This window comes from Theobroma umbraticum, unplaced genomic scaffold (assembly GCF_002168275.2).
Source record: "Theobroma umbraticum cultivar Fairchild unplaced genomic scaffold, ASM216827v3 scaffold_130.0, whole genome shotgun sequence".
Taxonomy (NCBI): domain Eukaryota; kingdom Viridiplantae; phylum Streptophyta; class Magnoliopsida; order Malvales; family Malvaceae; genus Theobroma; species Theobroma umbraticum.
This window is the reverse complement of record NW_018397264.1, coordinates 5,643,481-5,668,349: the sequence shown is the minus strand read 5'-3', so window position 1 is coordinate 5,668,349 and position 24,869 is coordinate 5,643,481. Positions and strand designations below refer to the sequence as shown.

At 32.4% G+C, this 24,869-nt stretch overlaps 2 protein-coding genes across 2 annotated transcripts; one reads left to right on the top strand and one right to left on the bottom strand.

Moving 5' to 3' along the window:
* Positions 1–19,139: 19,139 nt before the first annotated feature.
* On the top strand, positions 19,140–19,859 carry TDR1 (Integrase-type DNA-binding superfamily protein). Its single transcript, XM_021435741.1, has 2 exons — positions 19,140–19,173; positions 19,245–19,859. The coding sequence occupies exon 2, from the start codon at positions 19,254–19,256 to the stop codon at positions 19,707–19,709; it is 456 nt and encodes a 151-aa protein (XP_021291416.1). The 5' UTR covers positions 19,140–19,173; positions 19,245–19,253; the 3' UTR covers positions 19,710–19,859.
* Positions 19,860–22,452: 2,593 nt separating this feature from the next.
* Positions 22,453–23,186, bottom strand: LOC110421908 (ethylene-responsive transcription factor ERF096-like). The gene has a single exon (XM_021435637.1). The coding sequence runs from the start codon at positions 23,144–23,146 to the stop codon at positions 22,733–22,735; it is 414 nt and encodes a 137-aa protein (XP_021291312.1). The 5' UTR covers positions 23,147–23,186; the 3' UTR covers positions 22,453–22,732.
* Positions 23,187–24,869: the final 1,683 nt, after the last annotated feature.

Below are 24,869 nucleotides of genomic sequence, written 5' to 3'. Positions count from 1 at the left end.
CTTTATATACCCCGAACAGAGGATTTAAATGTAAAATAGGACGGCAAAAGAATAAGGGCCAGAAGAGTAGACAGGTGGCCAGGGAAGCTGATATGGCATTATATTATTTGATCTCTTTTTATGTGGGTTCCACAGCCAAGGTTAAATGAACACGTGGGTCAATTCAGGCATGGCGGCTAGGTCAGAGCAAGGTGACATCAGCATATGAAGTCAGTTTTTGTCGAATATGAGCTACACATGGGACCTTGTCCACTTGTCATCCCACGTGGATGATGGTAACAACTCAGCCTTCGGCGGTTGAAATAACCGTCAAAATATTTTGTGAACAGAAAATTGGTAGGAAGAAATTGGGAATATCTTTTTTTTTTCCATAATATTTAAAAAACTTTTAAATATTTTTATTTTTTTATTTCATTCACTTAAATTTTATATTTTTATTTTAGATTAAATAAATTTCTATAACTGATATTTAACTAATTATTAATAATCAAAATATCATTAATCATTTTATATCTATATGACATTGACATAAATAATAAAAAATAGTACATATAAATATTATCATACCACGTCAATATGTTACATTATCATTTTTTTCTCTTAACAATCATTAACTCCACCTTTTTCTTTTTCTAGTAGGAATGATTTGTTTGTTCTATGCATTAGCGGGCAAAATGCGACCTTTAGATCAATAAAATTGGATGGGATGCTACTTTTCATTTATGATTGTTCAATGAATTGGGGCAAACATCCAAGGATTTAGTCGCTACATGGCTTGACAATGAAAACCACTACCTATTTCAAGCATATCATTTCCCTTTTATACATTGAAAATATGAAAAATCATTAAGTAAAGGTTTCACATCCAAAATCCAAATGCTTGGAGTTTCTCAATATGTGTATCTATACACAACATTTGTTTAACAATCCATGACCAACGCCAGTCACGGAGGCATAAGGGAAGAAAAGAAAAAGAAAAACCTCTTTGATAATCCCATTATTGGGAAGACGAGTAAAGTCAAGATGGTGTACTCATTGCAAATTGAAACATGATGGATGTGGGGTGTTGATAAAAGGGTTTAACAGAAAGGAGAAAGAAAAGTAGTGTCATTTGTGGATGGAAACTCCATGGATCCTTCCATCCACCCCAAGATATTTACATTCAGGTTGATTACATGGAGTTGAATTTTCAGAAATGGGATGATTATCAACCGGGGACTGCCAAGCCTTTGCATGGATTAATTGTCCCAATGGTTCAGAGGATGACACAAAAATGAACAAGAAAAAGAGAAAATAACCAAAAAGGAAGTTCTCAACAAGTCTTCTTAAGCCAGGTTATTCTGGATATACCATTCCATGGCGGAAAGAAACTTGATCTGGGAGAATGATAAAAGTATTTTACTTTGAAAAAGAAACTTTTTCTTTTTTTGTGGTAAACAGTAAAAAGTGTTCACTGACGATGACAAAATATAAACAACAACCATAACAGTACATGCTCTATAAAACAATTAAGATTTTCTTTTTATCAAAGAAGAGAATTAAAATTTTACCAACCTTCATCAAAGAAAGACATTGATTCACTAAGTAGATGATAAATTTTCTCAATAAGTTTGGTTTGGATATTTCATGCTAATGAACTTTCAACCGCACCCTTTTTTGTTTTAAAAACGGGATTCATGTGAATGATTGCTAGAAATAATCAGAAATTGCTGCCAAAGGCCCCCGAATTCGACATGAGCACCCACTCAGTCTCCACACTCAAATTTGATAACGACAGATCTATTTGCCTTCTTCCGAAGGCTAGCCAAAAAATAATACTCCTATTAATAATAAATTGTTTATTTTATTTTATCAAAATCATTATCCTAAACGTAGAGCCTATCAATCACAATTTGAACTTTGAAAAAAAGGGGTCTGGATACATTGCTCCTTAGAATATATATCACGAAAATATTTCCAAAGTCACCAAAAACCAGAAGAGGAGAGGAGAAATTGTTGAAAAAGTCCTCCCAAAAAAATGGATGCTCCTAATTTGTCTACTTGTGTTGAAGTCCCCAAGGTATCTTTGATGTTCAACACATTCATATGAAGCTTCTGGGAAAGGAAGGACCATTTCAGGATAGCTATCTTTTTCCAGCTGAGAATGAGACAAGACCAAGATCTTCATTCTAATTAGAAAAATCAAATTTCTGATTAGTGCACCACAATTTTCTGAAAATTTTATGTTAACCAATTCTTTGGGTTGGGTAGACATTTTGTTGACATATCTACTGCATGCTTGAGAGCAATAGGTCACTTCTCTTCGGTTTGGTGGGTCAAAAGCCAGCCAGTCCCTTCTTTTCTACTTTTGGGGCCCTGTATCAATTTCAGTATTTAATAATGTGATTACTATTTACAGAAAAGAAAAGAATTCGATAGTAAAAGTGCACGAAATTTCTACTGAAACTGATCCCTCTTTGTTTTGTATGCATAAGCGCATGCGTAGTTGAAATCTGTAAAATTTCAAGCAACACAAACTCAAAATGACTTGAAAGTTGAAATCAATTGAATAGAAATATAAACGAAAGATCAAATTAACTTGAAACCAAATCAAAAATTCAAAATTGTGATATATGTAAACCCATCCAATCCCAACACAACATGTAAAATAGCTGCCACTACATGATATTGGAGACTTTTCACATGTTTCTTGTGTTATTCCCCTTCTTGTGATTTTGTCAAAATTCACATAATTTCTTTCTTTAATATACAGTTATGTTGTACTAGAAAGCAAATTATTGTTGATTACTCTGTCTTTGTCTTCCTGCCTTACATATTTCCCCGTTTAGAGAAAAGGAACACAATATATATATATATATATATATATATTTTTACGGAAAAATCTTAAGGAAGAAAGATTAATCAAAAGCTTATAACTTAGAATATGTTTGAAAAATCAACTGGTGCTAGAGACTCCACATATGCTCTGGTGCAAGTTGCAAAGTTGTCCAGTGGTCCAATCTTGTCACGAATTGGAAAATAAAAATTAAAAATGGACCAAACTAAGAATGAAGTAGCAAAAGAAAACCCCATCTCTCTTTCCTTTTCTTTCTTTCTTTTTTTTTTTGTTTAAATTATATATTGATCAAAAAGTTGTCCCAAATGAGTAATTATACTAATCATAAAAAGGCCTGTTGGATAAATTGTACAAGAGAAAGAATTTACCCCGAATTCGGAAAACAGATTACTGGTTAATGTAGCAATTTTATATAATATCAATAATAAAATATATTCTCTTCATCAATTCGAAAAGTACATTAAAAATTAAGGGGACCAGTCCCATATGTGTTACTTATATCACTTTATAAACAAAAAAAAAATAGAAGACTAATTATAAAATAAAAAGAAAGATTTCTAACTTAAAAATTTTTTAATCAATTTGAATTGAAACGAAACATCGAGTAATTTAAATTTAAAATAATTCAAATATAAATAATAAAATATTAAATCAATCTTAATTTAAAATGGTTCAAAATTCAATCATTTGGAATATAATCGTAGTCCATTTGCCATTCAAATTCACCATGCCACCAAAATCTCTAGCAAGCTTTGCTTAAGACTTGTTATAGCATATGGAAGAATAAAACACCATTTTTCAAAAAAAAAAAAAAATACCCAATCACGAGATTCTTGAGATGAAGTAGAATTTCTTCTGCCTTTCTTCATGAATGTTCAAAAGTAAACATAAAACCTTAATTTTACGAACGTTCTACCTGTTTTGATACATTGCTTTTTATTAATTTTTCCAAGTCTTGGGTGCTAGGACCCTTCCAAATTCCCACCAGAGACAATTTAATTTTTGACAGCAATCAAATCAATTTTGAAAGTAAATGAAGAAGGAATAAAGCATCTAACAGAATATATATATATATATATATATATATATATATATGTATATATGTATCTTTGAAATTAAGCAAGCTCTTATTATCCATCCATCATACACAGACGTCTAGATAGTGAGAGCTGCTCTATTTTGCAATTTGCAAAGTTCTTCAGTGGTCCAAAACTTTGTCACAAATGAAAAATTAATTTAAAAAAAAAAGAACCAAATTTAAGTTACAAAAACTTTCTGACTGATTGGTTAGGCAAGCAATGATGCCTACAGATTCATGGTACATGGCCTGATTCGTAGATTTTCCACATTTAACTTGCAATTATCAGCAAGGACCCACTTCCCCCGCCCCTTGCCCTTGTCCCTTGTCCCCTCGCCCTTTTCCAACAGCATAGTCTAATTTCAAGCCGCCAGACAGGTCCTCCGGTCACTATTTGGCTTTGGTTACATTACAACAACATCATATGACTCTTCTTCACCAATTGTGTCCATGAATTCATGCCATGTTAGCCTAAAATAACAAGATCAAAACTGAATCCAGGCTTTAAGAAGACAAATTCAATTCCAGCGACCTACATTGTCTGATAAATATGAAAGAAAGTGAAGTAAATTTCGAGTTGGCTTTGGCTTAGGTTTATTCTCCAAAAAACAAAAACGAGAGAGAGACTGACGAAGTAACACAGTGCCTCAAAATGAAAAAAAAATAAAAAATAAAAAAATTCCCGTTAACTCATTAGACCAATTTATTAATCTTAACACCTTTGACTTCTGAGTTGGTAGTCTAGGTGAGTTTTATTAAGGATCCAAACATTGCAATCTTTGTATATGTATTATCCTTTTCTGGCATTATAATAAGAGATTGAATTAAAATAGTAATAAAGATATGTAAGAGATGAGGAGAGGTATCCAAAGCCCCACATCTCCATATCCATTTCGGTGAATCAATTCTCACGTCTGCCCCAATATTGTTGGCTCTAATTTCTCTTTGTTTATAACTTGGGGGTGTAGATACTTGATTTTAGTTAATACCTATTCTTTAAAAAATTATGTTACAACATAATATTGTACAGAAAATAACTAAAATAAGTGAAGTGCTATTTCATGCAAAACAACTAAAGCACTATTTTACGTAAAACAATTAGAATAAGTAGGGCACTACTCCATATGGAACAACTAATATAAGTAGAACAACTATTTCAAATAGAATAACCACTTCACTTGGATAACAGTGAAAGCAACTCGAAATAAGTGATAAGGTGTATGGGTTACTTTTATCTTGTGATGTTTCAGAGAATTTGGCTTGGTGGCTCAAATATGAAAGTAGTTAAAAGGTCTTCCTCTTAACCTTTTCTTAAAGTACAAGTGTTTCACCCTCCTACCTTGTTCTCTTAGACCTGTTCACATACATTTTCTTCTCTTGTACTTTTTCACGTGTACCTCTTTTCTATTACCTTTTACTCAAAAACAAGCCTTATTACACCCAATTATAGTAACGGTTACTTACATTAAAGTTTTTCATAATAATGTCATTCGTTAGGTGCATTAAAGCCTATTCTTGAATAATCTCCACTTTTAGTATTATATATAAAGCCTCATAATTCATTTAGAGGGGCTCTCCTCCCGGAGCTAACACGTTCTTCACTAGAGAGCATTTCTATCTAAATTATCTCTCTAATTCTCTTCTATTTCCTAATTCTCTTCTTGTTATTTTACATCTGCCACTACACTTAGTGCTTCAAGAATTGCTTTGATCTTCCTCTTCATCCCCTTCGGCACATCCTTTTACTTGTTTGTAATGTTTCCTCTTCTTATCACAAGAACCTTTTTACATTTTGGCGACTCCATTAGGGAGGAGTTATTGTAGTAAACAAGACTTTTACTGCTACAATTTTTGGTTACTGGAAAAGATGGAGAATTCCACTGACAACCAAGATGCACCTATTCCCTCTTACATTCAGGATCTGGTGAGAATGATCCAAGCTTCTTAGGAGATGATGCAAACATTGGAGGATAATTATAAAGGAATGATGGAGACTATATCTCAATTTGCGTCCTCTATTGTCACCACTTCTCAAGCCCAACCTGTGCACCTTAATAAGAGTGCACTTGACAGAGTCACTCATCTAGTTATAAACATTGAAGGGAACGGAGGAAATAGAGAAAGTGCAGCTGATGTAGTAGTTGCTGCAAACCCTAATCCAACCAATACCACTATTGCAATTACCCTAGCAACTACTTCTACTGCAATAATCCCACCTACTCTTACTCAAGGATTTATGACAATGGAAAAGCTCCAAAGGCTGTTAGATAAGAAGAACAAGAGCTTGAAGTTTTATGAGTTTGATCTCTAGTTACCTTACCCGGCTAGTGTAGTTGCAAAACCATACCTTAAGGACTATATTAGCCCTAAATTCAAACAATTCAATGGAAAGACTGGAGATGCACAAGAACATGTCATGGAATTTGTGGAGACTCTTGAAGTTGCTAGATTAAATGATGACCTGAAGTTGAAGGAGTTCTCCAAGTCTCTCACTGATAAGGCTTACACATGGTATGTTAACCTCACTTTTGGTTCTGTTCAATTTTGGAATCAGATGTGTAGGATATTTGAGGAAAAGTTTTTCTCTACTTAAAAAAAGGTTACTCTCATTGATCTTGGAACAAAGTTTCAAAAGTCTAGAGAGGATCCAATGGAGTATATCCAATATTTTAGAGAGAGGGTGTTGGACATACAAGAATCTCATGATGAGAAAGAGTTAGTAAAAGTATGCATTCATGAGATGTTTTATGACTGCAGGCTACACTTGGAGAATCTACCTCTTTCAACCTTTGCTACATTGATGGAAGTCGCATGAAGGACCAATAATACGTTCTTAGACAAAAAAGAGCTACTCACTATGATAGAAGGAATACTCTAACAATGAATGCAATTCAATGAGGATGTAGAGAAAGAAAAATTCCTTTTTAGAGGGAATATTCCACAAGAAGATATATGTAGGGTCCAGAACAACCCGTCTCCCACTCATGTATGATATTTCTATTATTTTAACTTTTCATTACTTTATGAATTACATTTTGAAGTTTGAAAAAAAAAATCATATTCAACTGTTAGCTTTGTCGTTTATATTTTAATTGTACTTATATTATATCATTAGTTGCAAGCTTTATCGCTCATTCTCTGACCATAGTTCATCATTCTTACTTCAACTGCAAGCTTCACTACTCATATTTTGGCTGGAAGGATTTTTTTTTATTAGTCGCAAGCTTTATCACTTATTTTTTGACCATAATTTATCATTCATATTCCAACAGCTAGCTTTATAGCTTATAATTTGGCTGTAATTATGTTATGCTATTAGCCGCAAGCTTTATCGTTCATTTCTTGGCCATAGTATATTACTCACAAATTGGCCACAACTCTTACACTTACTTAGTTTAAGGGTTGAATTAATCTCCTTCGCATCAGGTTAGAGTTAATCTCCTTAATGTAAAGTTAAAAGCTCCCTTTGGCTGAATACAATGCGAAATATAAATAAGTACGCAACTAGCGTATAACATTATTATTATTGTAAAAAGAAAAAGAAATATGATACCGTAATTGCAAAGTACTAGCTCAAATGAGCTTTTAAAAGACTAGCTAATGACATATACCATAAAGAAGAGCTATTGCTGAAAAAGATATCTAGTTATTCTCGTACTTCAGCTTCACGCGTTCTTAGTAAAACTATCTTTGTTGTAATGTCTTTTAACTCTTTTTCAAAGGAAGATTTGTTGAGAAAAGCTTTGGCTCTAGATCTACAATCATTGAGGCAATCAAGTTTGAATCCAACGTTACAAGCATCATCGAAATCCCATAAAATCTGTTGCAATTCCTTTAGTGAAGTACTCATTAATGGAGCATGGGAGATGGATAGAACTCTACCCAACACTTCCATCATTAAACAAATGACATCCATGTTTTTTAAAAAAGAGGTACTCCAAAATTCTCCTTCTATATTGAAAATTTGCTCTAAATATTCCATGTATTCGGAAGAAATTTGAAAATTATGGAAGTCGACTTTCCTACCACTCTATTCAATATGTGCTACTTAAGTACCAAAAACACTATTAGCCTCTTTGTGTGCTAGCATTGGGCAGGAAGAAGGACGAGAATTAATCGGAGTAACTCTAGCATTATCAGTAACAACTCTAACATCATGAACAATCTTAATATTAGGAGTTGCTCTAACACTATCGATGACAATATCAAGAATAGCTTTAACATCAACTCCAACTTCAAGTATAACCTCAACAGCAGGAATAACCTCAGTGTTGGGAACAACCTTAGGATTAGGAATAGCCTTATCTTGAATAACTTGGGTAGTAAGAATGATCTTAATTTCAAAAAAAAAAAAAAGATCAATAGCAATTGGAGTAGCATAGTAATATGTTTATACTTAGTTCATAGTGGAGCTTTGAACATGCAAAGGTAATAGAACATCCAAATCAATAAAATCATCAAAAGAGGCTAGTTCACACTCAACTTCAACTTCATCAACATCAACAGACTCATCATCAAATTCATCACTATATTCAAAGTCACATGATTTTTCCCCAGTCTCAGCTTCAAAAGTCTCTTCCTCTTCGACCAAGTTAAGTTTTACTCTTTCAATTGTTTCTCTTTATTAAAAAAAATATAATGAGTAAATGAATTTAAGAAAAAAAAAAGAAGTAGAAGAAATAAAGTATGGACTTACTTTTCGATGCACATGTTTTGTTTAATGAGTAAGAGCGTAAGGAGCATAATCTTCTTTTTCATTTACATTTCTTTTCTTTTTGAGAGAAATCAAGCATAAGGATGCATCGGTGTTACTTATAGGAGGAGTGTAAAGACAAGCTCTGGGATTAGTCAAAGGCACAATAAAAGATCTCCATTCTTCAACACACTCCCTCCACTAAGCGAACCATCCAAAAGTGTGGATACCAACTCTATCTAAAGCTGGGACAGTATAACTTTTAAGTTTATGAAAACGGAGTTGAAGTCCTACCATGAGAAATGAAGAAATGTAAAAGGAAAAATTGATAGTTGAAGAAGAGTCAGGCAAAACTAGTTGGTTAAACACAAATTGGCGTGCCATTCTATAAGGAGAATATACCTCTACAGAAAGAAAATTTCTATCTCCACGTGAACTAGAACTCTCAATCATAGATGACAATTGGAAACTGTGAACCCATACACAAAAGTTAATACCTTGTGAACTCATTCTTCCATATTGTAAAAGGTAGTGATCATAATAAATTTCAGGATCATCGAATCTAGTTATGGGCTGCACATGAGGTTTGGGATTGAATTCTTTTGTCACGTCCATCACTTCAAGAACATTACCTCTCAAGAGTCGATCATACCATGCCCAAGCTCTATAGTTTTTCCTAATAAAGGATTATTCATGGAAAAAGATGCAAAAGGATATGCATTAGGCATGGAAATACAAGTACCAAACCTTTCCCTTAGGCACATCTGAATGAAGGAAGCATCCATATAAGTTAAAACTTTGTAACGCTCAACTGACTCGACAGTTTTGAGTTGGTACAAGTCTAGCCTCTTATATAGAGATCCTAAATACAATGAAGCAAGAGGAAAACATATGCCCCTAACAAGTTTTATTGCTAAAGGAACAATTGCTAAAGAGATACCATTATCTGGACACCTTGGGAGTATACGTCATGTCAACCAAAAGAATATTAAAGCCACTAGCTCATGCTTATGGTCTGGGTACTCAAGAGGCCAATCTCAATTCCCTTAACATGGAACTTCTTATAAAATACTCTTATTCAATTGTAAAATCTTGCAACCTTTGAAGTTTTACTCAGACTCTTGAGTAGATTAAAGAAAAAGTCTCGAATACACACCTATTTTTCAAAAAGCTTAATAGAGTGAAAATCATGCTTCCTTACACAAGGAAGTTCTAAGAGAATACTCACATCTTTCATAATGAAAGTAAATTTCCCTCATGCTATAATCATAGTATGAGAAAAAGTGCTCCATATTGCAAGAATAGCATGCCATACAAACATGTAAGCAAAAGAAATTCAATTTTTTTGGAAAAGCAAGAAAAATACTAATAAAAACACAAAGAGAGAACAAACAAGAAATTATAAGAAAAAGAAAAACTTACGTGCTCAAAAAGATTCATAAAAGAACAAAATTTACTCTGAATTTTGTTTTGCTTAGAATCTGAATAAAGAAAATTGTTCATAGTAGCTTGATATTTATAGAGCATATAGAATCAAGGTTTTTTACGAAAAAGATTAACTTTCCTTTTATGATTTTTATCTTGAAAATATTATTCTATGAAAATATATTATTATATAATCAATCAAATATTACACTAAACAGTAATATGTTATTACCTAAAACATTACTACTTAAAGTATTATTATCCAAAACAGTATTACCTGAGATGTTACAATACAAAATAAAACTTTTTCCTAAAGTAATGCCTAAAAATTATTTTTAAGTAAGAGTTCTTATGCAGAAGGCAAAATATAGATACTTGATTTTGATTAATACCTATTCTTTAAAGAATTATGTTACAATATAATATTGTATAGAGAACAACTAAAATAAATGAAGTGCTATTTCATGTAGAATAACTAAAATAAGTAAAACACTACTTCATGCAGAACAATCAGAATAAGTAATGCGCTACTCCATATGGAACAACTAATACAAGTAGAACAACTACTTTGAATAGAATAACCACTTCATTTAGATGATAGTGAAAGCAACTCGAAATAAGTGGTAGGGTTCATGGGCTACTATCATCTTAGGATGTTTCGGAGAGTTTGACTTGGTGGCTCAAATAAGGAGGTGGTTAAAAGGTTTTTCCATTAACCTTTTTCTGAAGTACAAGTGTTTCACCCTCCTACCTTATTCCCGTATACCTATTCACATACATTTTCTTCTCTTATACTTTGGACGGGTACCTTTTTCCTATTACCTTTACTCAAGAACAAGTCTTGTTACACTTAATTATAGTAACAGTTACTTACATTAATATTTTTCATAATAATGTCATTCATTTAGCGCATTAAAACCTATTCTTGAGTAACCATCACTTTTAACACTATATATAGAGCCTCACAATTCATTTAGAGGGGCTCTTCCCTTCAGAGCTAACACATTCTCCGTTAGAGAGCTTTCTTACTAAATTATCTCTCCAATTCTCTTTTATTTACTAATTCTCTTTTTGTTCTTTTCCACCTGCCACTACATTCAGTATTTCAGGAACTGCTCTGATCTTCTTCTCTGTCACCTTCGGCACATCTTTTTACTTGTTTACAATGCTTCCTCTCATTATCACAAAAACCCTTTTACATAAAGTAACTACCATGTGATTGAAAATGGCTTCCAGTTACTGTGATCAAGCAAGATTTTGGAAAATTGAGGGGCGCCATTGGGGAAGTCTAATGAAAATGTTCCAAGAAGTCACATGCATTAAAAAATTGGAATAAGAATGGTGCCGGGGAGATGATTGCTTCCAATCTGAGAGGTGCTCCTCTCCTAATGATGGGTCTTGGATGAATTTTCTTGAGGGATGAGGGGATAAAACTTTCCCCGTCCAAGTTGCGCAAGGCGATGACGTTTTCAAGGTCCACCAATGTGGCTTGGATTACTCTTACATTTTTTATATTTTTATTTGTCAATTTATTTGATTTAGATATATATGAGAAAGAATAAATTTTGTCCTGCACTGTTTGCTCTTGCAATTTCTTTCTTCAGTTCTCAAATATGACGACCATATTGAATGCACAATTAAAGTTATTTTAAAGTTTAAACATATATTTGTTCATCCACAAGTTTCAAATTAAAATCATGAAGTTATCTCCATATCGGTCAGTTGTGATTTATGTTTTCATTTATTTTATTAAAAGAGCAAAGATTTAGAATCTATGTTTTTTAATTTTTTAAATGATAATATACGTTTGATAATTTAAATATTCATATGATATTGTACAGACCAAATTTTTTAAATTTATAATTTCAATGATAATTGAATTACTACTCTTTTTCAATAATTTATAAATCAACAATGGTCCATCAGGATTGAACAATTCTATTAATAATGACGAATTCAAGATTTCACGTAAAAGGTAACTAAAAGTTAATTATAAAAATAATCATTCCATATATATCAAATTTTATACATATAATAATAAAAAATTAAAAATTAAAAAATAATAATCATCACCATCCGTCACTCACTCTGCTAATTTTTAATAAAGCCTTTCTTTGACCTTATGATGATATAATGATATAATTGGCCTATGAGGATACCAATAAAAAAAAAAGACCTTCTGATGATATAATGATATTTCTTTCAGCACATAAAAATGCCCTCATTCTACAAAGTAATGCTCCCCCTTCACAATGGTAAGACCCACCTTAAAGCAGGGGAAAAACAACACGTTTTTCCCTCACCAACTTATAAGACCTAGTTGTTGGGAAATGACAAATATAACAAGCATTAATTATAGTATGATATTTATAAATTAATATTTGATAAGGTAATAATTTTGGTTAAATAATTTTTTGACTATTCTAATTTGAATGAATGTGGTAAATTAATAATTCACTAAATTTATAAGATAATATATTTTTAAAAAACCACTTTAATCTTACTTGATATATAAATTAATACTCTCCTTATACATCAAAATTTTTTATATATAACTCAATTAGAAGATTTTTGTAAAATTTTCATGGTGTTAAAGATATTAATTTATAGAGATTTAACTATACGTTGAAAGCTCACCTTAAAAACAACAAAAAAGGAAAAAGAGAGAAGGTGGAGTATTAATTAAGATTAAAACTTTCAGGGGTCATTCCGTGACCCATTTAGGCATTGAGTAAATTAAAAACGTAAAGAAGAAATGGAAAAGTAAGGTAGTGATTGGGAATATATGGTATTGAACTGATTTCCCCTGTTTGGAAGATGTAATGGGTACATGAACCTAAAGCAAAACCACGTTCAACTAACCTTATCAAAATCAAATGATATAAGAATTTTTTAACGTGACAGAGCTATCGATTAGGAGTTAGAAAAAATTTATGTTTTTTCCAAGAATGTAATCCAAAGCAATCTTCGACGAAGTCAAACCCAGGTTAAAGCATTATATTAAGTTGTCATGAGTTCATTCCATCTCTGGGGACTCTCGGGCATCTACGTTAAGCCCTGTTGAGTTCACATTGTAATCATGCTTTGTTTTTGTTTTTTTGTCTTCCCTTTTTTGGCCTTAAAACAGCTTTATTTTATGTCTTGAACAGAAGAAGCATTTTTGTTCTTAGGGTTAGGCTCAATGTACCGGTTATTAGGCTGAGAATGATGGCTTTGTAGCTTTATTCTACTCCATGGTCGATAGTCTTTGCTTTTAGACAATGACAGCTTGATTAATAGTAGTAGCCTAAATAATGATGATTTAACAATGAAAATTTTACAAAAACCAAGTGGGAGTTGAAAAATAGATGAGTAAGAGACAAAAAACAAGAACAGAGGGTTAGCTTAAATAATGATTTTTATTTATTTTTCACTTGGATTAGGATTGGATCTAAACCCCACCATTACTCTAGAAGATCTTCAAAACAGTTGTTTACAATTTAGGCGGGGGGAATTACAGATCTCCTAATGTGCAAGCTGGTTAGGCTTTGTTGCCCATTAATATGTATCAGGTACAACAATTGTGAACCCCATGCAGAGGAATTGGCCTCAACAAGTTAGACCCGTCAGCCCAATCTCCCTTTCCAGTTTATCAATGAAGCTCAGCCCAAATCATTCTATATTTTATATTAAAATATTACTTCAACATTTTGTTTAAGAGAAATATATTAGATTCGTAAACCGGACATGTCAGTCATAAATTTAATGAAAAAAAGTTATTAATAAAGTCCAACTCAAGTCTTTTTAAATTTCATTTTAATTTCTACTTTAATTCAATATTTTTGTTTAAGAAATATACAAATCTTTTTTTAAATGTTAGTCATGAACATAATAAATTAAAATATGGTACGTAATTGAAAATGTTCTATTAATATAAATGGACTTTTTTATTAATTTAAGTATTTTAAATTTCATTATTGAAGCTTGGTGCATTATCAGCCATGCTCCTTTAAGGACAGGGCTTAATGTTCAATTGCAAGTTTATGATCAAATCAATCTATGTTCCCACCTTTTCAAGGCAAACTTGTTCCCATGCATTTGACAAAGTGAAAAAAAAAAAAACATTAAATCAAAGACATTGATCATTTGTTTGACTATTTGCTAACTGTTACTAACCCATGGATGGGATGTACATGCACCTGAATTATATATGGCCCAATTCAACTCAAAGCTTTGGTCTTCTCTTTGTATAAAATAATATTGTTTAGAATAAACCTCTAAAAGGTTATTACTAAATTTAATTTTAGAAGAAAATCAAACAAATTTCTTAAGCTCCTAACTCAGTAATAAGTTTTATAGAATAATATTGTGAAAACCCGCTAATTTTATTTAAATATGTAGCATATGTATGTGATTAAATTTTAAAAAACATGAGATTCAAGCTTGTGTTGCTTGAATATTAGAACTAGTGAAACATAATAATATTATGAAGAAAATTTTTTATTATTAAAGAGATAATTAGGTGATTATAAAACCCCAAAAGTTTGTGCTAGTAGATAGAGGAAGTCAATTTTTATATTTAAAATAATTAATAAATTTTGCACATGAATTCAAATGAAAAAAAATCTAAAGGGTGATGAGAGATTTGGAAAAAAATGATAAAAAAATGAATGAAGTTTTTGAGATTGTCAAGTTTATACGTTACAAAGACATATAGTGATTGACTAATGTTAGGATAGTCTCGAATTGTAATTTAATTTTAATTAAATTAATATACATTTTTAAGATAATCTTTAAATTTAATTAGATTAGAATAATATATCTAATTGTATTATGATAAGATTATTATACTTGGCCCTATAAAAGGATCTTATAGAGTTAAAAAATAGTCATCACTTAGATTTAGAGAAAGTGATTTAGGTGTACGTGGGATAAGAGTTATGAGTTTGAGACTATTCTTATAATATCTTGATTTTTCTCTTAAGCAGATCTTTCTCTATTGTTGTGCTCGTAAACGTAAGCCACCAAAAGATCGAACCACATAAATTTTTGTATTCTTATGGGTGTACCTGATTTCTTTCTTTCTTTATTCTATTGAAATCAATGCTCTTATAACAGTGCTGAATGATAGTGAAAACCAGAATGAACCATAAGAGGTGCAAAAATCGGTATCTCAACAAAACATTACTTGTATTGATGGTGATTTTGATTCTTATATTTTATCTTTAGAAATAGAGATCGATGAGCCTTATTTTTATCGTAAGGCAATTACATGTATCGAGTCTTCTAATGAAACTTAAGTCTTTACATGGGGATCAACATGGGAGCTTGTGTAACCACCTAAAAGTACTGTTCATGTTGGCTTAGTGTGTAAAGGAGATGCAAACAATAGTTGTAATGTGGCTAGCTTCTCCAATTCAGATTTTGTTGGTGATCTAAATAGTAAGAGATCTCGAACAGTATATGTGTTCACTCTTTTAAGGTGAACAATCAATTGGAAAGTTGTAGCTGCGTTATCTATAACTGAAGCTGAATATATGACTATGACCAAGGTAATGAATAAGGTTTTATAGCTTCAAGGCTTGGCAGTGATCTTGATTTTGGACAAGCATATATACTTGTGTTTTGTGATAGTCAAAGTATCATACACTTGACTAAAAATCAAAGCTTTCATGAGAAAGCTAAACACATCCAAGTCAAGTGTAACTTCGTTCGAGGGATTGTTTCTAGATGTGAGACTATAGTGAAGAAAATAATTGCAGTTGATAAGTTGTCAGTTTTTGGGATAAAGTTCATACATTGCTTGGACTTGATCGGTGTTCGTAGTGCTTAAGGCCTTTTAGGGCATTGGCAATGTCGACAAAGAATGGTTTGTAAGGTGGAGTTTGGTGAATTCCAGCCTAAGGTTCAGATTTGTTAGGATAGTTTTGAATTGTAATTTGATTAGGATAGTATAATTTTAATTAAACTAGCATACTTTGTCAAGATAATTTTTAAATTTAGTAAAACAACAATAACATATCCTAATTGTATTAGGATAACATTATTGTACTTAGCCCTATTCTATGGGGTTAAAGAATAGTCATTATCTAGATTTAGAGAAAGTGATTTAGGTGTATATAGGATAAAGGTTGTGAGTTTAAAACTATTCTTGTAATCTCTTAATTTTTTTCTTATTAGATTTTTGTTTGTTGCAGTGCATGTGGACATAAGTCATGAAAAAATTAAATTATTTAAATTCTTATGTTCTTGTGGGTGTCCTTAATTTCTTTTTTTTTCTATTCTATTGATTGGATAAGATCTTGGATAACTTTTTAAAGATAATTTCATAATTTCCACAATAATTAATTATCTTAAAAAATTTTACAAGCTAATAGGCGAATACCAAACTTTATATTTAAAATCTAATAGGGTAATACATAAATATAGTTGTGTAATATAATTATTAACTAGATTAGGAACTTTTATAGGGTCAAAGAAGCATTATAATATGATTCCACACCAAACTTGGAAAAGTGGTAAAAACCCACTAATATATGCCACCAAAACAGCTTTTCTCTTCGTGGAGCACTCAAAATCAAATTGATTTTAAGTGTTCAGATGCAGTTTACCATTTAGAGTCTTGCCAAGTCTTTAATGTTATAGTAAACTCCATGCCAATTCTCTCAGCCTTGCGCCTTCGCGGTTCATATTACCCTTTGTATACCATGCATTCTTACTTTGAAATTGCTAGAACTTGTGACCAAATATTAATCATTGACAAATATAAAAAGGGCATAATTTTTTAAGAGAAAGAGTCAGACAAACAGAACGATAAAAAAATGAGAAGAAATATCAGTTTACATGGAGCTAATGGCCACCTTTTACGACGAGAACAGTGTTTGGGATGACAAAGTTGGAGATTTATTATTTTTTAAAATGAAGTGAAGAAAGACAATTTTGGTTCTTCCTTATATGAGACCGAAAGCTTGAGTTGTGGCCAAGTTTTGGTCATGGTCAAGAGGAAATCAAGCTGCTTGGGGACCAAGGATTAATATTTTAACAGACTGTGGGCGGGGCCTGCCCTACAATTTCTGGGCCATGGTTTGTGCAGAGCTTGCATTTGATTTAATTTCTAGCTAGTAAGCATACAATGAGTTGTCAACAGATGATATGAAGGCAAGTTTTTTTTTTTACATATACTTGGGGGAGGCTAACAGAAAGGGAAATTGAACTTTAAAACTTAATCTTTACGGGAGCAAGTAAATTGACAAGACTAAGTGCCAAGTTGGTACAAGAACAAATTAAATAGTTCTTAGAAAAGAAAGGGGCAATAGGTAATACAGAGCTTGAAGAATATGAACAAAGGAAAAGAATATATGTTTCTTAATTTTAAAGAAATGGATATCGATTTTGACACATCCAAAAAAAATTCTTTAATAGGATTGAAGGGGATGAGGGAAAGGCAATAATAGTGTAATTCTATTGATATTGTCCAAAAGGAATTATGCCATATGATCTATGCATGGTTTTTTTCATTGCAATTCGCAAGCATTCTAATGCAATTACAAATTGACTTTAAATTTATACTGTAGATAATTTATATTGTCACTGAAAGATTTATGTGAATTAAGTTAGAGATTTGTGATGATATATAAATTATGATTGTTAATAAAATTGCTTTTCAAAAATAAAGTTATTGTAGATAACTGTGATAATGTTTAATGTGATCGACGCATGTTAAAAAAACCCTTGGATTGCCAATATAATTAGCGGTTAATGAAACAAGTTTTAAATCGGATCACATCAATATCCTACAGTCACTAGTAGCCTCAAAAAGAAAAGGTCAAAAAATTACTTATTTAAGTCAAGAAACAAATAAATGGGCCTAGTGACCAACCTGGTCAAGTCTATGTTGGGCTCTCTTTGATGCCTGCAGCCTGCTCTGGATCCCAACTTGAATTGCTAGCCCGTCCAGGTGATCAAAATGCTTCCTCAGGCACTGTATTCGGGCTAGATTTTGGTAGGCTTCGGTCGCATTCTAATCCAGTGCTACTGATTTGTGACCTTGTTGAACTAATATCACTTTTCTTGACTGGAAACAGGCTACAAATGATCTTCTGCATTTCCTTTTGGAAAGTAACGAAAGATATTAGGAAATTCAATTTCCTTCTTGGGGCAAAACATAGAGTAGTCGTATATGTACAGAAGATTTATCTATGGAAGTGCCATGAGGTGTACATGCAGTCAAATATTGGAAGGAAATCATATTCCTACATAAATGAGACATGCAATGAATAGCTTAATAATTCCATCTTCCTCGTTTTCTTTAGGTGCCAACAGCTAGACCAATGTCAAAATGCAACAATAAATAGTGCAAAACATCTGTATCATTCTATAGTAAATATTAGTTAATTTTGCAATACTGTTCCTCTATTTTTCTTTGTCAATTGAGATATTTATGTTAGACTGTTAAACCTGACTTTACCATGATCTAAGAATCATTATTTTCACATGTAAAATGAATTTTAGATTATTAAAAAATATAAAATATACATTGATTAAATATAAAAAAAATAAAAATTGTTTGAATAATATTTTACCAAGGATATAGATAATTGAAATTCAATCATAACGCTTTTCTCATGTCCTTCATTTTTTTAATTAAAATATACGGATTCATGCTAACATGGATTATTTAATATGGGGTATCAAGAAATTCTCCTACAAATCTATCTTCATAGTCCTAAAATGTCCTGAACAAACAGAGAGGTCAAGTTGGTAGAGACAAAAATTAACTGTGGTGCATCAAAAGTCTGTATTAATATTCCATTTGGAGGAAAAGAGCAAGAATCCAAATCATATTTTAAAAGTGTTACTGATCATTAGTAAATGGAAAACATGGGTATCAATTAAAAAGAGATGCATTATCCCTTTTGACTTCATCTGTGGAGAAAAGCTTTTGGAAACGAATTTCTGCACAGCCACCAAGAAGCTTCATAGGGAGAAAAAGGGGTTCCATGGTCAATCCACGTTCTTCAGGTTTATTGACATCCGTCATATCTGACTCAGTTGAATTCGAAGTTCACCGTACCTTTGTATACTATAAATACCCCACCAATTAATGAAACTTTAGAAGCCATTCAAAGCTTGAAAACAACCATTTTTTTCTGAAGCAAAAAGGTATGTCAATTAAAAATTAATTTCAGGTTGAAATAAGAATAACCATATTTGTTTATTTTGTTAACGTGAAGGGGGAAAAAATGGAGGATCCAAATAAAAGGAAGGAAAGGGAAGAGAAAGGAAGAGACGAAATTCGTTATAGGGGAGTGAGGAGAAGGCCATGGGGAAAATATGCAGCTGAAATTCGAGACCCTTCGAGGCATGGTGCGCGCTCATGGCTAGGGACATTTGATACGGCGGAGGAGGCTGCTCGAGCCTATGATCGCGCCGCGTTTAACCTGAGAGGTCATCTGGCTATCTTGAACTTCCCCAATGAGTACTATTCTCAAGTGATGGGATCATCATCTCGTTATCCTGCTTCAACCATGTCATCATATCTATCTTCTTCTGTTAATGCTGGTAACATCTCCGAGAGAGGAAGTTCATCATCCAGTGGACAACAAAAGCAGGTTTTTGAATTTGAGTACTTGGATGACAAGGTTTTGGAGGAGCTTCTCGAAACTGAAGAGGAGAAGAAGAAAAGAATGAAAGATTGAAATTTCTCAATGTTTTCCAAACGTTTTGGTGTGGTTGAATTTTCTTCTGCTCCTCTCTCTTTCTTTCCCCCATTTTCCAGAAAACTAGTGAACTGCAAGTATGACTTTCCCTCCCTTCTTGGTTTATGATATATATATATATATTGAATATTTTTCCTGAACAAAAGGTTTCTTTTTCTTTTTTTATCTCATTGATTATCATTTCTTGGAAGAGGCAAGTCATTTAAGCAACTATGACTGATTGAAGTGTTGAACCAATATATTTGAGAAAAATTACAGATGGAACTACTAGGAGGAATGAACAATGGTTTTTAAGGCACAATATACTCTTTATTATATATGGATTCACTTTTTGAATATCAATTTGGTAATTTATTGCTAGGTGTACATGTTAGATAAATGGAAATGTTATGTTAGACCAAATGTAGTTGTTTCATATCAATATATGGTGTTCAAGGGCCCCAAGTTTATCAAGGGGATTGTTTCTAGCTAGTTGGGTGACTAAGTTTTTCCTCTGTAAGTCAGTAAATTTCTACGGTCAAATTGGAGAAAATGGAATAGGAGGCCATTAGCAGGTTTGGGCAGTTACATTTCCACTTAACACATTTTTGCTTTTTAGCTGTTGTTGTCATCTAAATCTGGTTAGGGAGGAGATGCTCAAGTCAGTAAGCAACACCAAAATCTAGAATAGTAAAGTGCATGGAGGAGACCTAATCAGAGATTTAAATAGAGAGGATTGTTATCTGGTGTAAAGTGGAATGACCCAAGAGTAAAGCACCACTTGCAACTTTGCAAATTGGTTTCCTTTTGTATTTGGCTCAACCTGTTGTTAGTGAAGGCAGCACAGGCAATTCAAGATACTTATCACTACAGTTTTTGATTCTTGATTTTGCTGCTGAAATCATGTTTCTAGACAACAAATATGGAATCTTAACAAGAATAAGGGTTTAGATTAGTTGTCGATACGATGCCAGTGGTGATAACTGATAAGGATTTTGTGTTAAATAAAGTTGACATGCGAGAAACTATGTATTCATCTATCTACAAAATATTATCCTTTTCAGATTGCATGTCCAATTGCCTTGTACCCCAAAAAAAGAGGTATCACACTGATCAGATTAGGGAAATATTTTTTGTCAGATAATATTCAGAATCTTGTTTAAAATTATCTTCCCTCGCAAAGGCAGTGAGATGCAAAGCAAAGGCCATCAGAATCAATGGTGAGATAGATTAGAAATTAATGGGGTCTCTATAACCTTGTTAAATGCTTCTCAAAAGTTGCTTTTTTTGTGATTTTAGCAGGCATATAAATATATCCCATCCTAATTGAAGGATCTTGAATTAGAGGATGCAAAATTCTTATTCTTGCGCCTGCAATTTATGTCTTGAAAATATACTTTTACTTTATTGTAAAATGCCCCAAACGAATAAGCTTTCACCCCTTACCTTTGCTTCTAGAAACAAGTCTACTTACAAATCTAACTTGGGTTTGGAAAACTCTTTGCATATCTATTACATACTATTAAAGTAAGTCCTTAAAATCCTTTAGGAGTTAACTTTATTCGGATAAAGTTTGATCAGTCAATTACGTCCTTATGCACTATTTAAGGAAAAAGAAAAGAAGTGTTAATTAGGCCCTTAAGCATTATTAAAAAAAATAAAATAAACATTAAAATATACACTTGTTAAATCAAAAATAAAATAACATAGGATTGCTTGTAATTTTAGCATTAACAAAAAGGGTGCAGACTTTATATTGAGTATATACAGACTGATAATTGGCAAAATTTACCTCTTAAAAACAGATTTTGAATTTAAAGACCCTTTCTCCTACCTTGAATATGTTAAAGCATAAGGCCCAAAGATCACATTGGCATCGACTAGATAGAAAATGTAGTGACCTTGTATATATAGATGAGTATGCATTAATTCATTTGAAAATTAATAAAAACAAAATTGCTACTCGTTTGTTCTTGTTAAGTGTGAGTAGCATGCATGCACCATATTACAGCGGTGTGATAATAAGAAAGCTAATTGGCATCAGTGAATGCATACTCTGGGGAAAACCTTTTGGATAATTCATATTTCATGCATTAATTCGTCCAAAAGCCATATGGTAAGTACAAAAAACTTGTTACAAGAAGTATAAAAGAACTAGTGTTTTTACTGAAAAAAAAAAATACAAACAAGAAAAGAATGAAGAATCAAGAAACTGGAAGAAAAACTACTTGAAAAGGAAGGTAAAACATGAAGAGAGATGAGTACATGTGCATTCCCCATTATGTAAATAGAAAGGTTAGTCAGGATATACAAACTTAACTCATTTACAGCTGCAGGTTGATTCATTTGATGTTGATTTCTGAAAATTAATCTGATTATAGATATACAATTAGATGATGAATTAAAGCCTGCCTAGGCAAGAACTTGTCTGGCCTTATATATAACTAACTATTTGACCTTGGGTTTATGATCATGAAATCACAAATATTCCCTCCTTCCATATCATCAACAGTTCAATTGGATTAAGAAATAATTTCAAAATGCATGCATCTGCGTCTCGACGCGTTGCTTGTCCTTGCTTTGTTTAACAATTAGAATCAACATATGAAAAACATTTCTAGATTATTCACTGTGGCTGATCAAGGCCAAAACATTCATTCTTCTTTGAAAAGGAAATAAGGGAGAAAAGAAACGAAAGAAAGAAACCAACTTCATTTCATTTCAACCAATAGAAATGCCGTAAGATGATGATGATGATCTTGACCCACATTTATAATTATTGTCCATATATAATTTAGATAGCGACAATATATTCCCCGATACATTATAAAACAGAGGGGGGGCTTCACTCTAATTAATGTTGTTGATGTAAAGTATTTTCTATGAAATATAAGTGCTTTAGTTACCGAAGGAGAAAATCAGGAAAGACTTTGGAGATACTCTCGACCAGTTAAATTAAGAGACCAAGAAACTCTACTGTTGATGTTGGCCCGGGACCTTGACAGCACGCCATCACCGCCCTTTCACTTTTTCTTGCTCTTTTTCTCCTCATTTTCTAGAAGTTCTTCGAGCAACTTATCATCCAAATACTCTATCTCGAAAACTTGTTTGCCTCTCTCCATTGCCGATGATGATGAAGAAGAAGAAGAACCCACGGAAGACGAGCTATTATAATTTGCATTACCGCCGCCGCTAGCCATTGGATACTCCTGCGGGAAGTTGAGAATTGCTAAGTGACCTCTCATGGAATAAGCGGCTCTATCATAGGCTCGAGCCGCCTCCTCAGCCGTGTTAAAAGTCCCGAGCCAAACACGAGCCCCGTGCCTATTGGAGTCGCGTATCTCAGCCGCAAACTTCCCCCAGGGCCGCCTACGCACGCCCCGGTATCGTGTCTCGCCGCCTTCCTTGTCTTCCTTGCCCCTAGAACCACCCTCCATGGCCTAATTAAGCCTTTCTGAGTTTGTTGTGTTTGCAAAGCTTTTGTATTTTCTGCATGGCTGATGCGAGTGGACATAGGCATTTTATATGAGTGGAAAAGTGAACCCTAGGGGTTTGGCAGTACTCTGGGTCCACAATGAGACACATGGGGGAATCTTACGGCCAAGAATTGCTGGCACGTGGTTATCAGAAATTGGATTAAGTTAATTTGTGTCCAATGTATCTGGATGGTCAAGGTGATGGCTTTGGAGTTTTACGACCCCTTTTCTCTTTTTATGGTGTCACTGTTGCCATGTTTGATTCTTGTTTATTTTATTGAGGAAGAGGGATGGTACAACAGAAACAAGATTTGTTGGCTTAATGTCACAAAAAAACTTGTCCACTTCATCACACGTGAGCCAGTTTTTCCATGAGGTCATGTAGCTTGCGTTTCTCTTTTTGTACGTTCTTTTACTAGTCTTGCGGTATAGAGACTTGACAGAATTCTTGCTCCATATCTTATAATTGGGCAAATCACGTCGAGGGAAAGTAAAAAAAATATTTTTTTTAAAAAAATTAAAATACTAATAATTAAATATGTGACACAAATTGAGTTCAAACTCCACAGTTTAAAAAGAAAGATTCAATATACCCAACTCAACCATGAACATATTTTAACATGCAAGTTTATTAAAATTGTAATTTAATATATAAAAATAATATCACATTTTTTGTAAAGTGTTTGTAAACTGCAATGTTATCTTTTTAAAATTATAATAAATATTTTCTTATTAATATCAAATGTTTGTAATACTGTTTTTTCGGTAATTTAATATTTAACAATTGCATTCTACCGAAATTATGAGACAATAAAACACCCAACACCACCTTAAAAATTTTCATTTTGGTTGTGACCAAAGTTAAAGATATAAAAGCTACTACTTAAATCTAAATTTAGTTATAATTCATAAATTTCTAACTATCAATTAGGCTATTAGATGAATTCAAATGACATCTTGAATCTTGATTGATTTCTTTCTCATTTTGTTTGGAGGAAATGAGGCTAATCGACTTTATCTATTAGGATATACTTCCAAACTAAATTTTCATAGTGAATGACAAATGGTGCCCATAACTCTTTATTTCTTCCTTTTCAGCTTCTTAGAACTACTTTTATAGTGAATGGTTTCTTTCAAGCTATCTAATGGAAGATGTGAAACATCAAGTTGTGTTGAAATTAAAGCACAGTAATGACTTTCATCGGTAACTTGTAAGAAATGAGATAAAGATAATCTAACATCAATTAATGAGACGTTAACTATATATGTTTGCTTTGCATGCAATTAATACATTTCGGATATCTCCTATTATTTTCTCCTAAAGTAAATTATTAGTCACAATTAGGTTAAAATTTTTAGTCACATGACTGACTAATGCTTTTCATATCAAACCCAATTATCATTTAGTACTATTAATATATTAGGTGAACTATCCTTTTAGACAAGTAATACAATTTGGATTTGCTGGCTTTTTTTTTTTTAAGAAAATTTCTTGACGCAACAAAAAAAAGAGTATAATTCTTGTCAAAGGGTTAGATTTTTCCAAAGCTTTTTGAAAGTTGCACAAAAGTACATATTGACTAAGTTTTCACATCAATTCGAACCATTGGATTGGCCTTCACACAAGTAATTCAATTCAAAATTGTCATGTTATATTTAATTTTTATATTCAAGTTAATTTTAT

Excerpts from the sequence above, each read along its gene's own strand:
- LOC110421908 (XM_021435637.1), bottom strand. The coding sequence starts at position 23,146 with ATGGAGGGTGGTTCTAGGGGCAAGGAAGACAAGGAAGGCGGCGAGACA.
- TDR1 (XM_021435741.1), top strand. The coding sequence starts at position 19,254 with ATGGAGGATCCAAATAAAAGGAAGGAAAGGGAAGAGAAAGGAAGAGAC.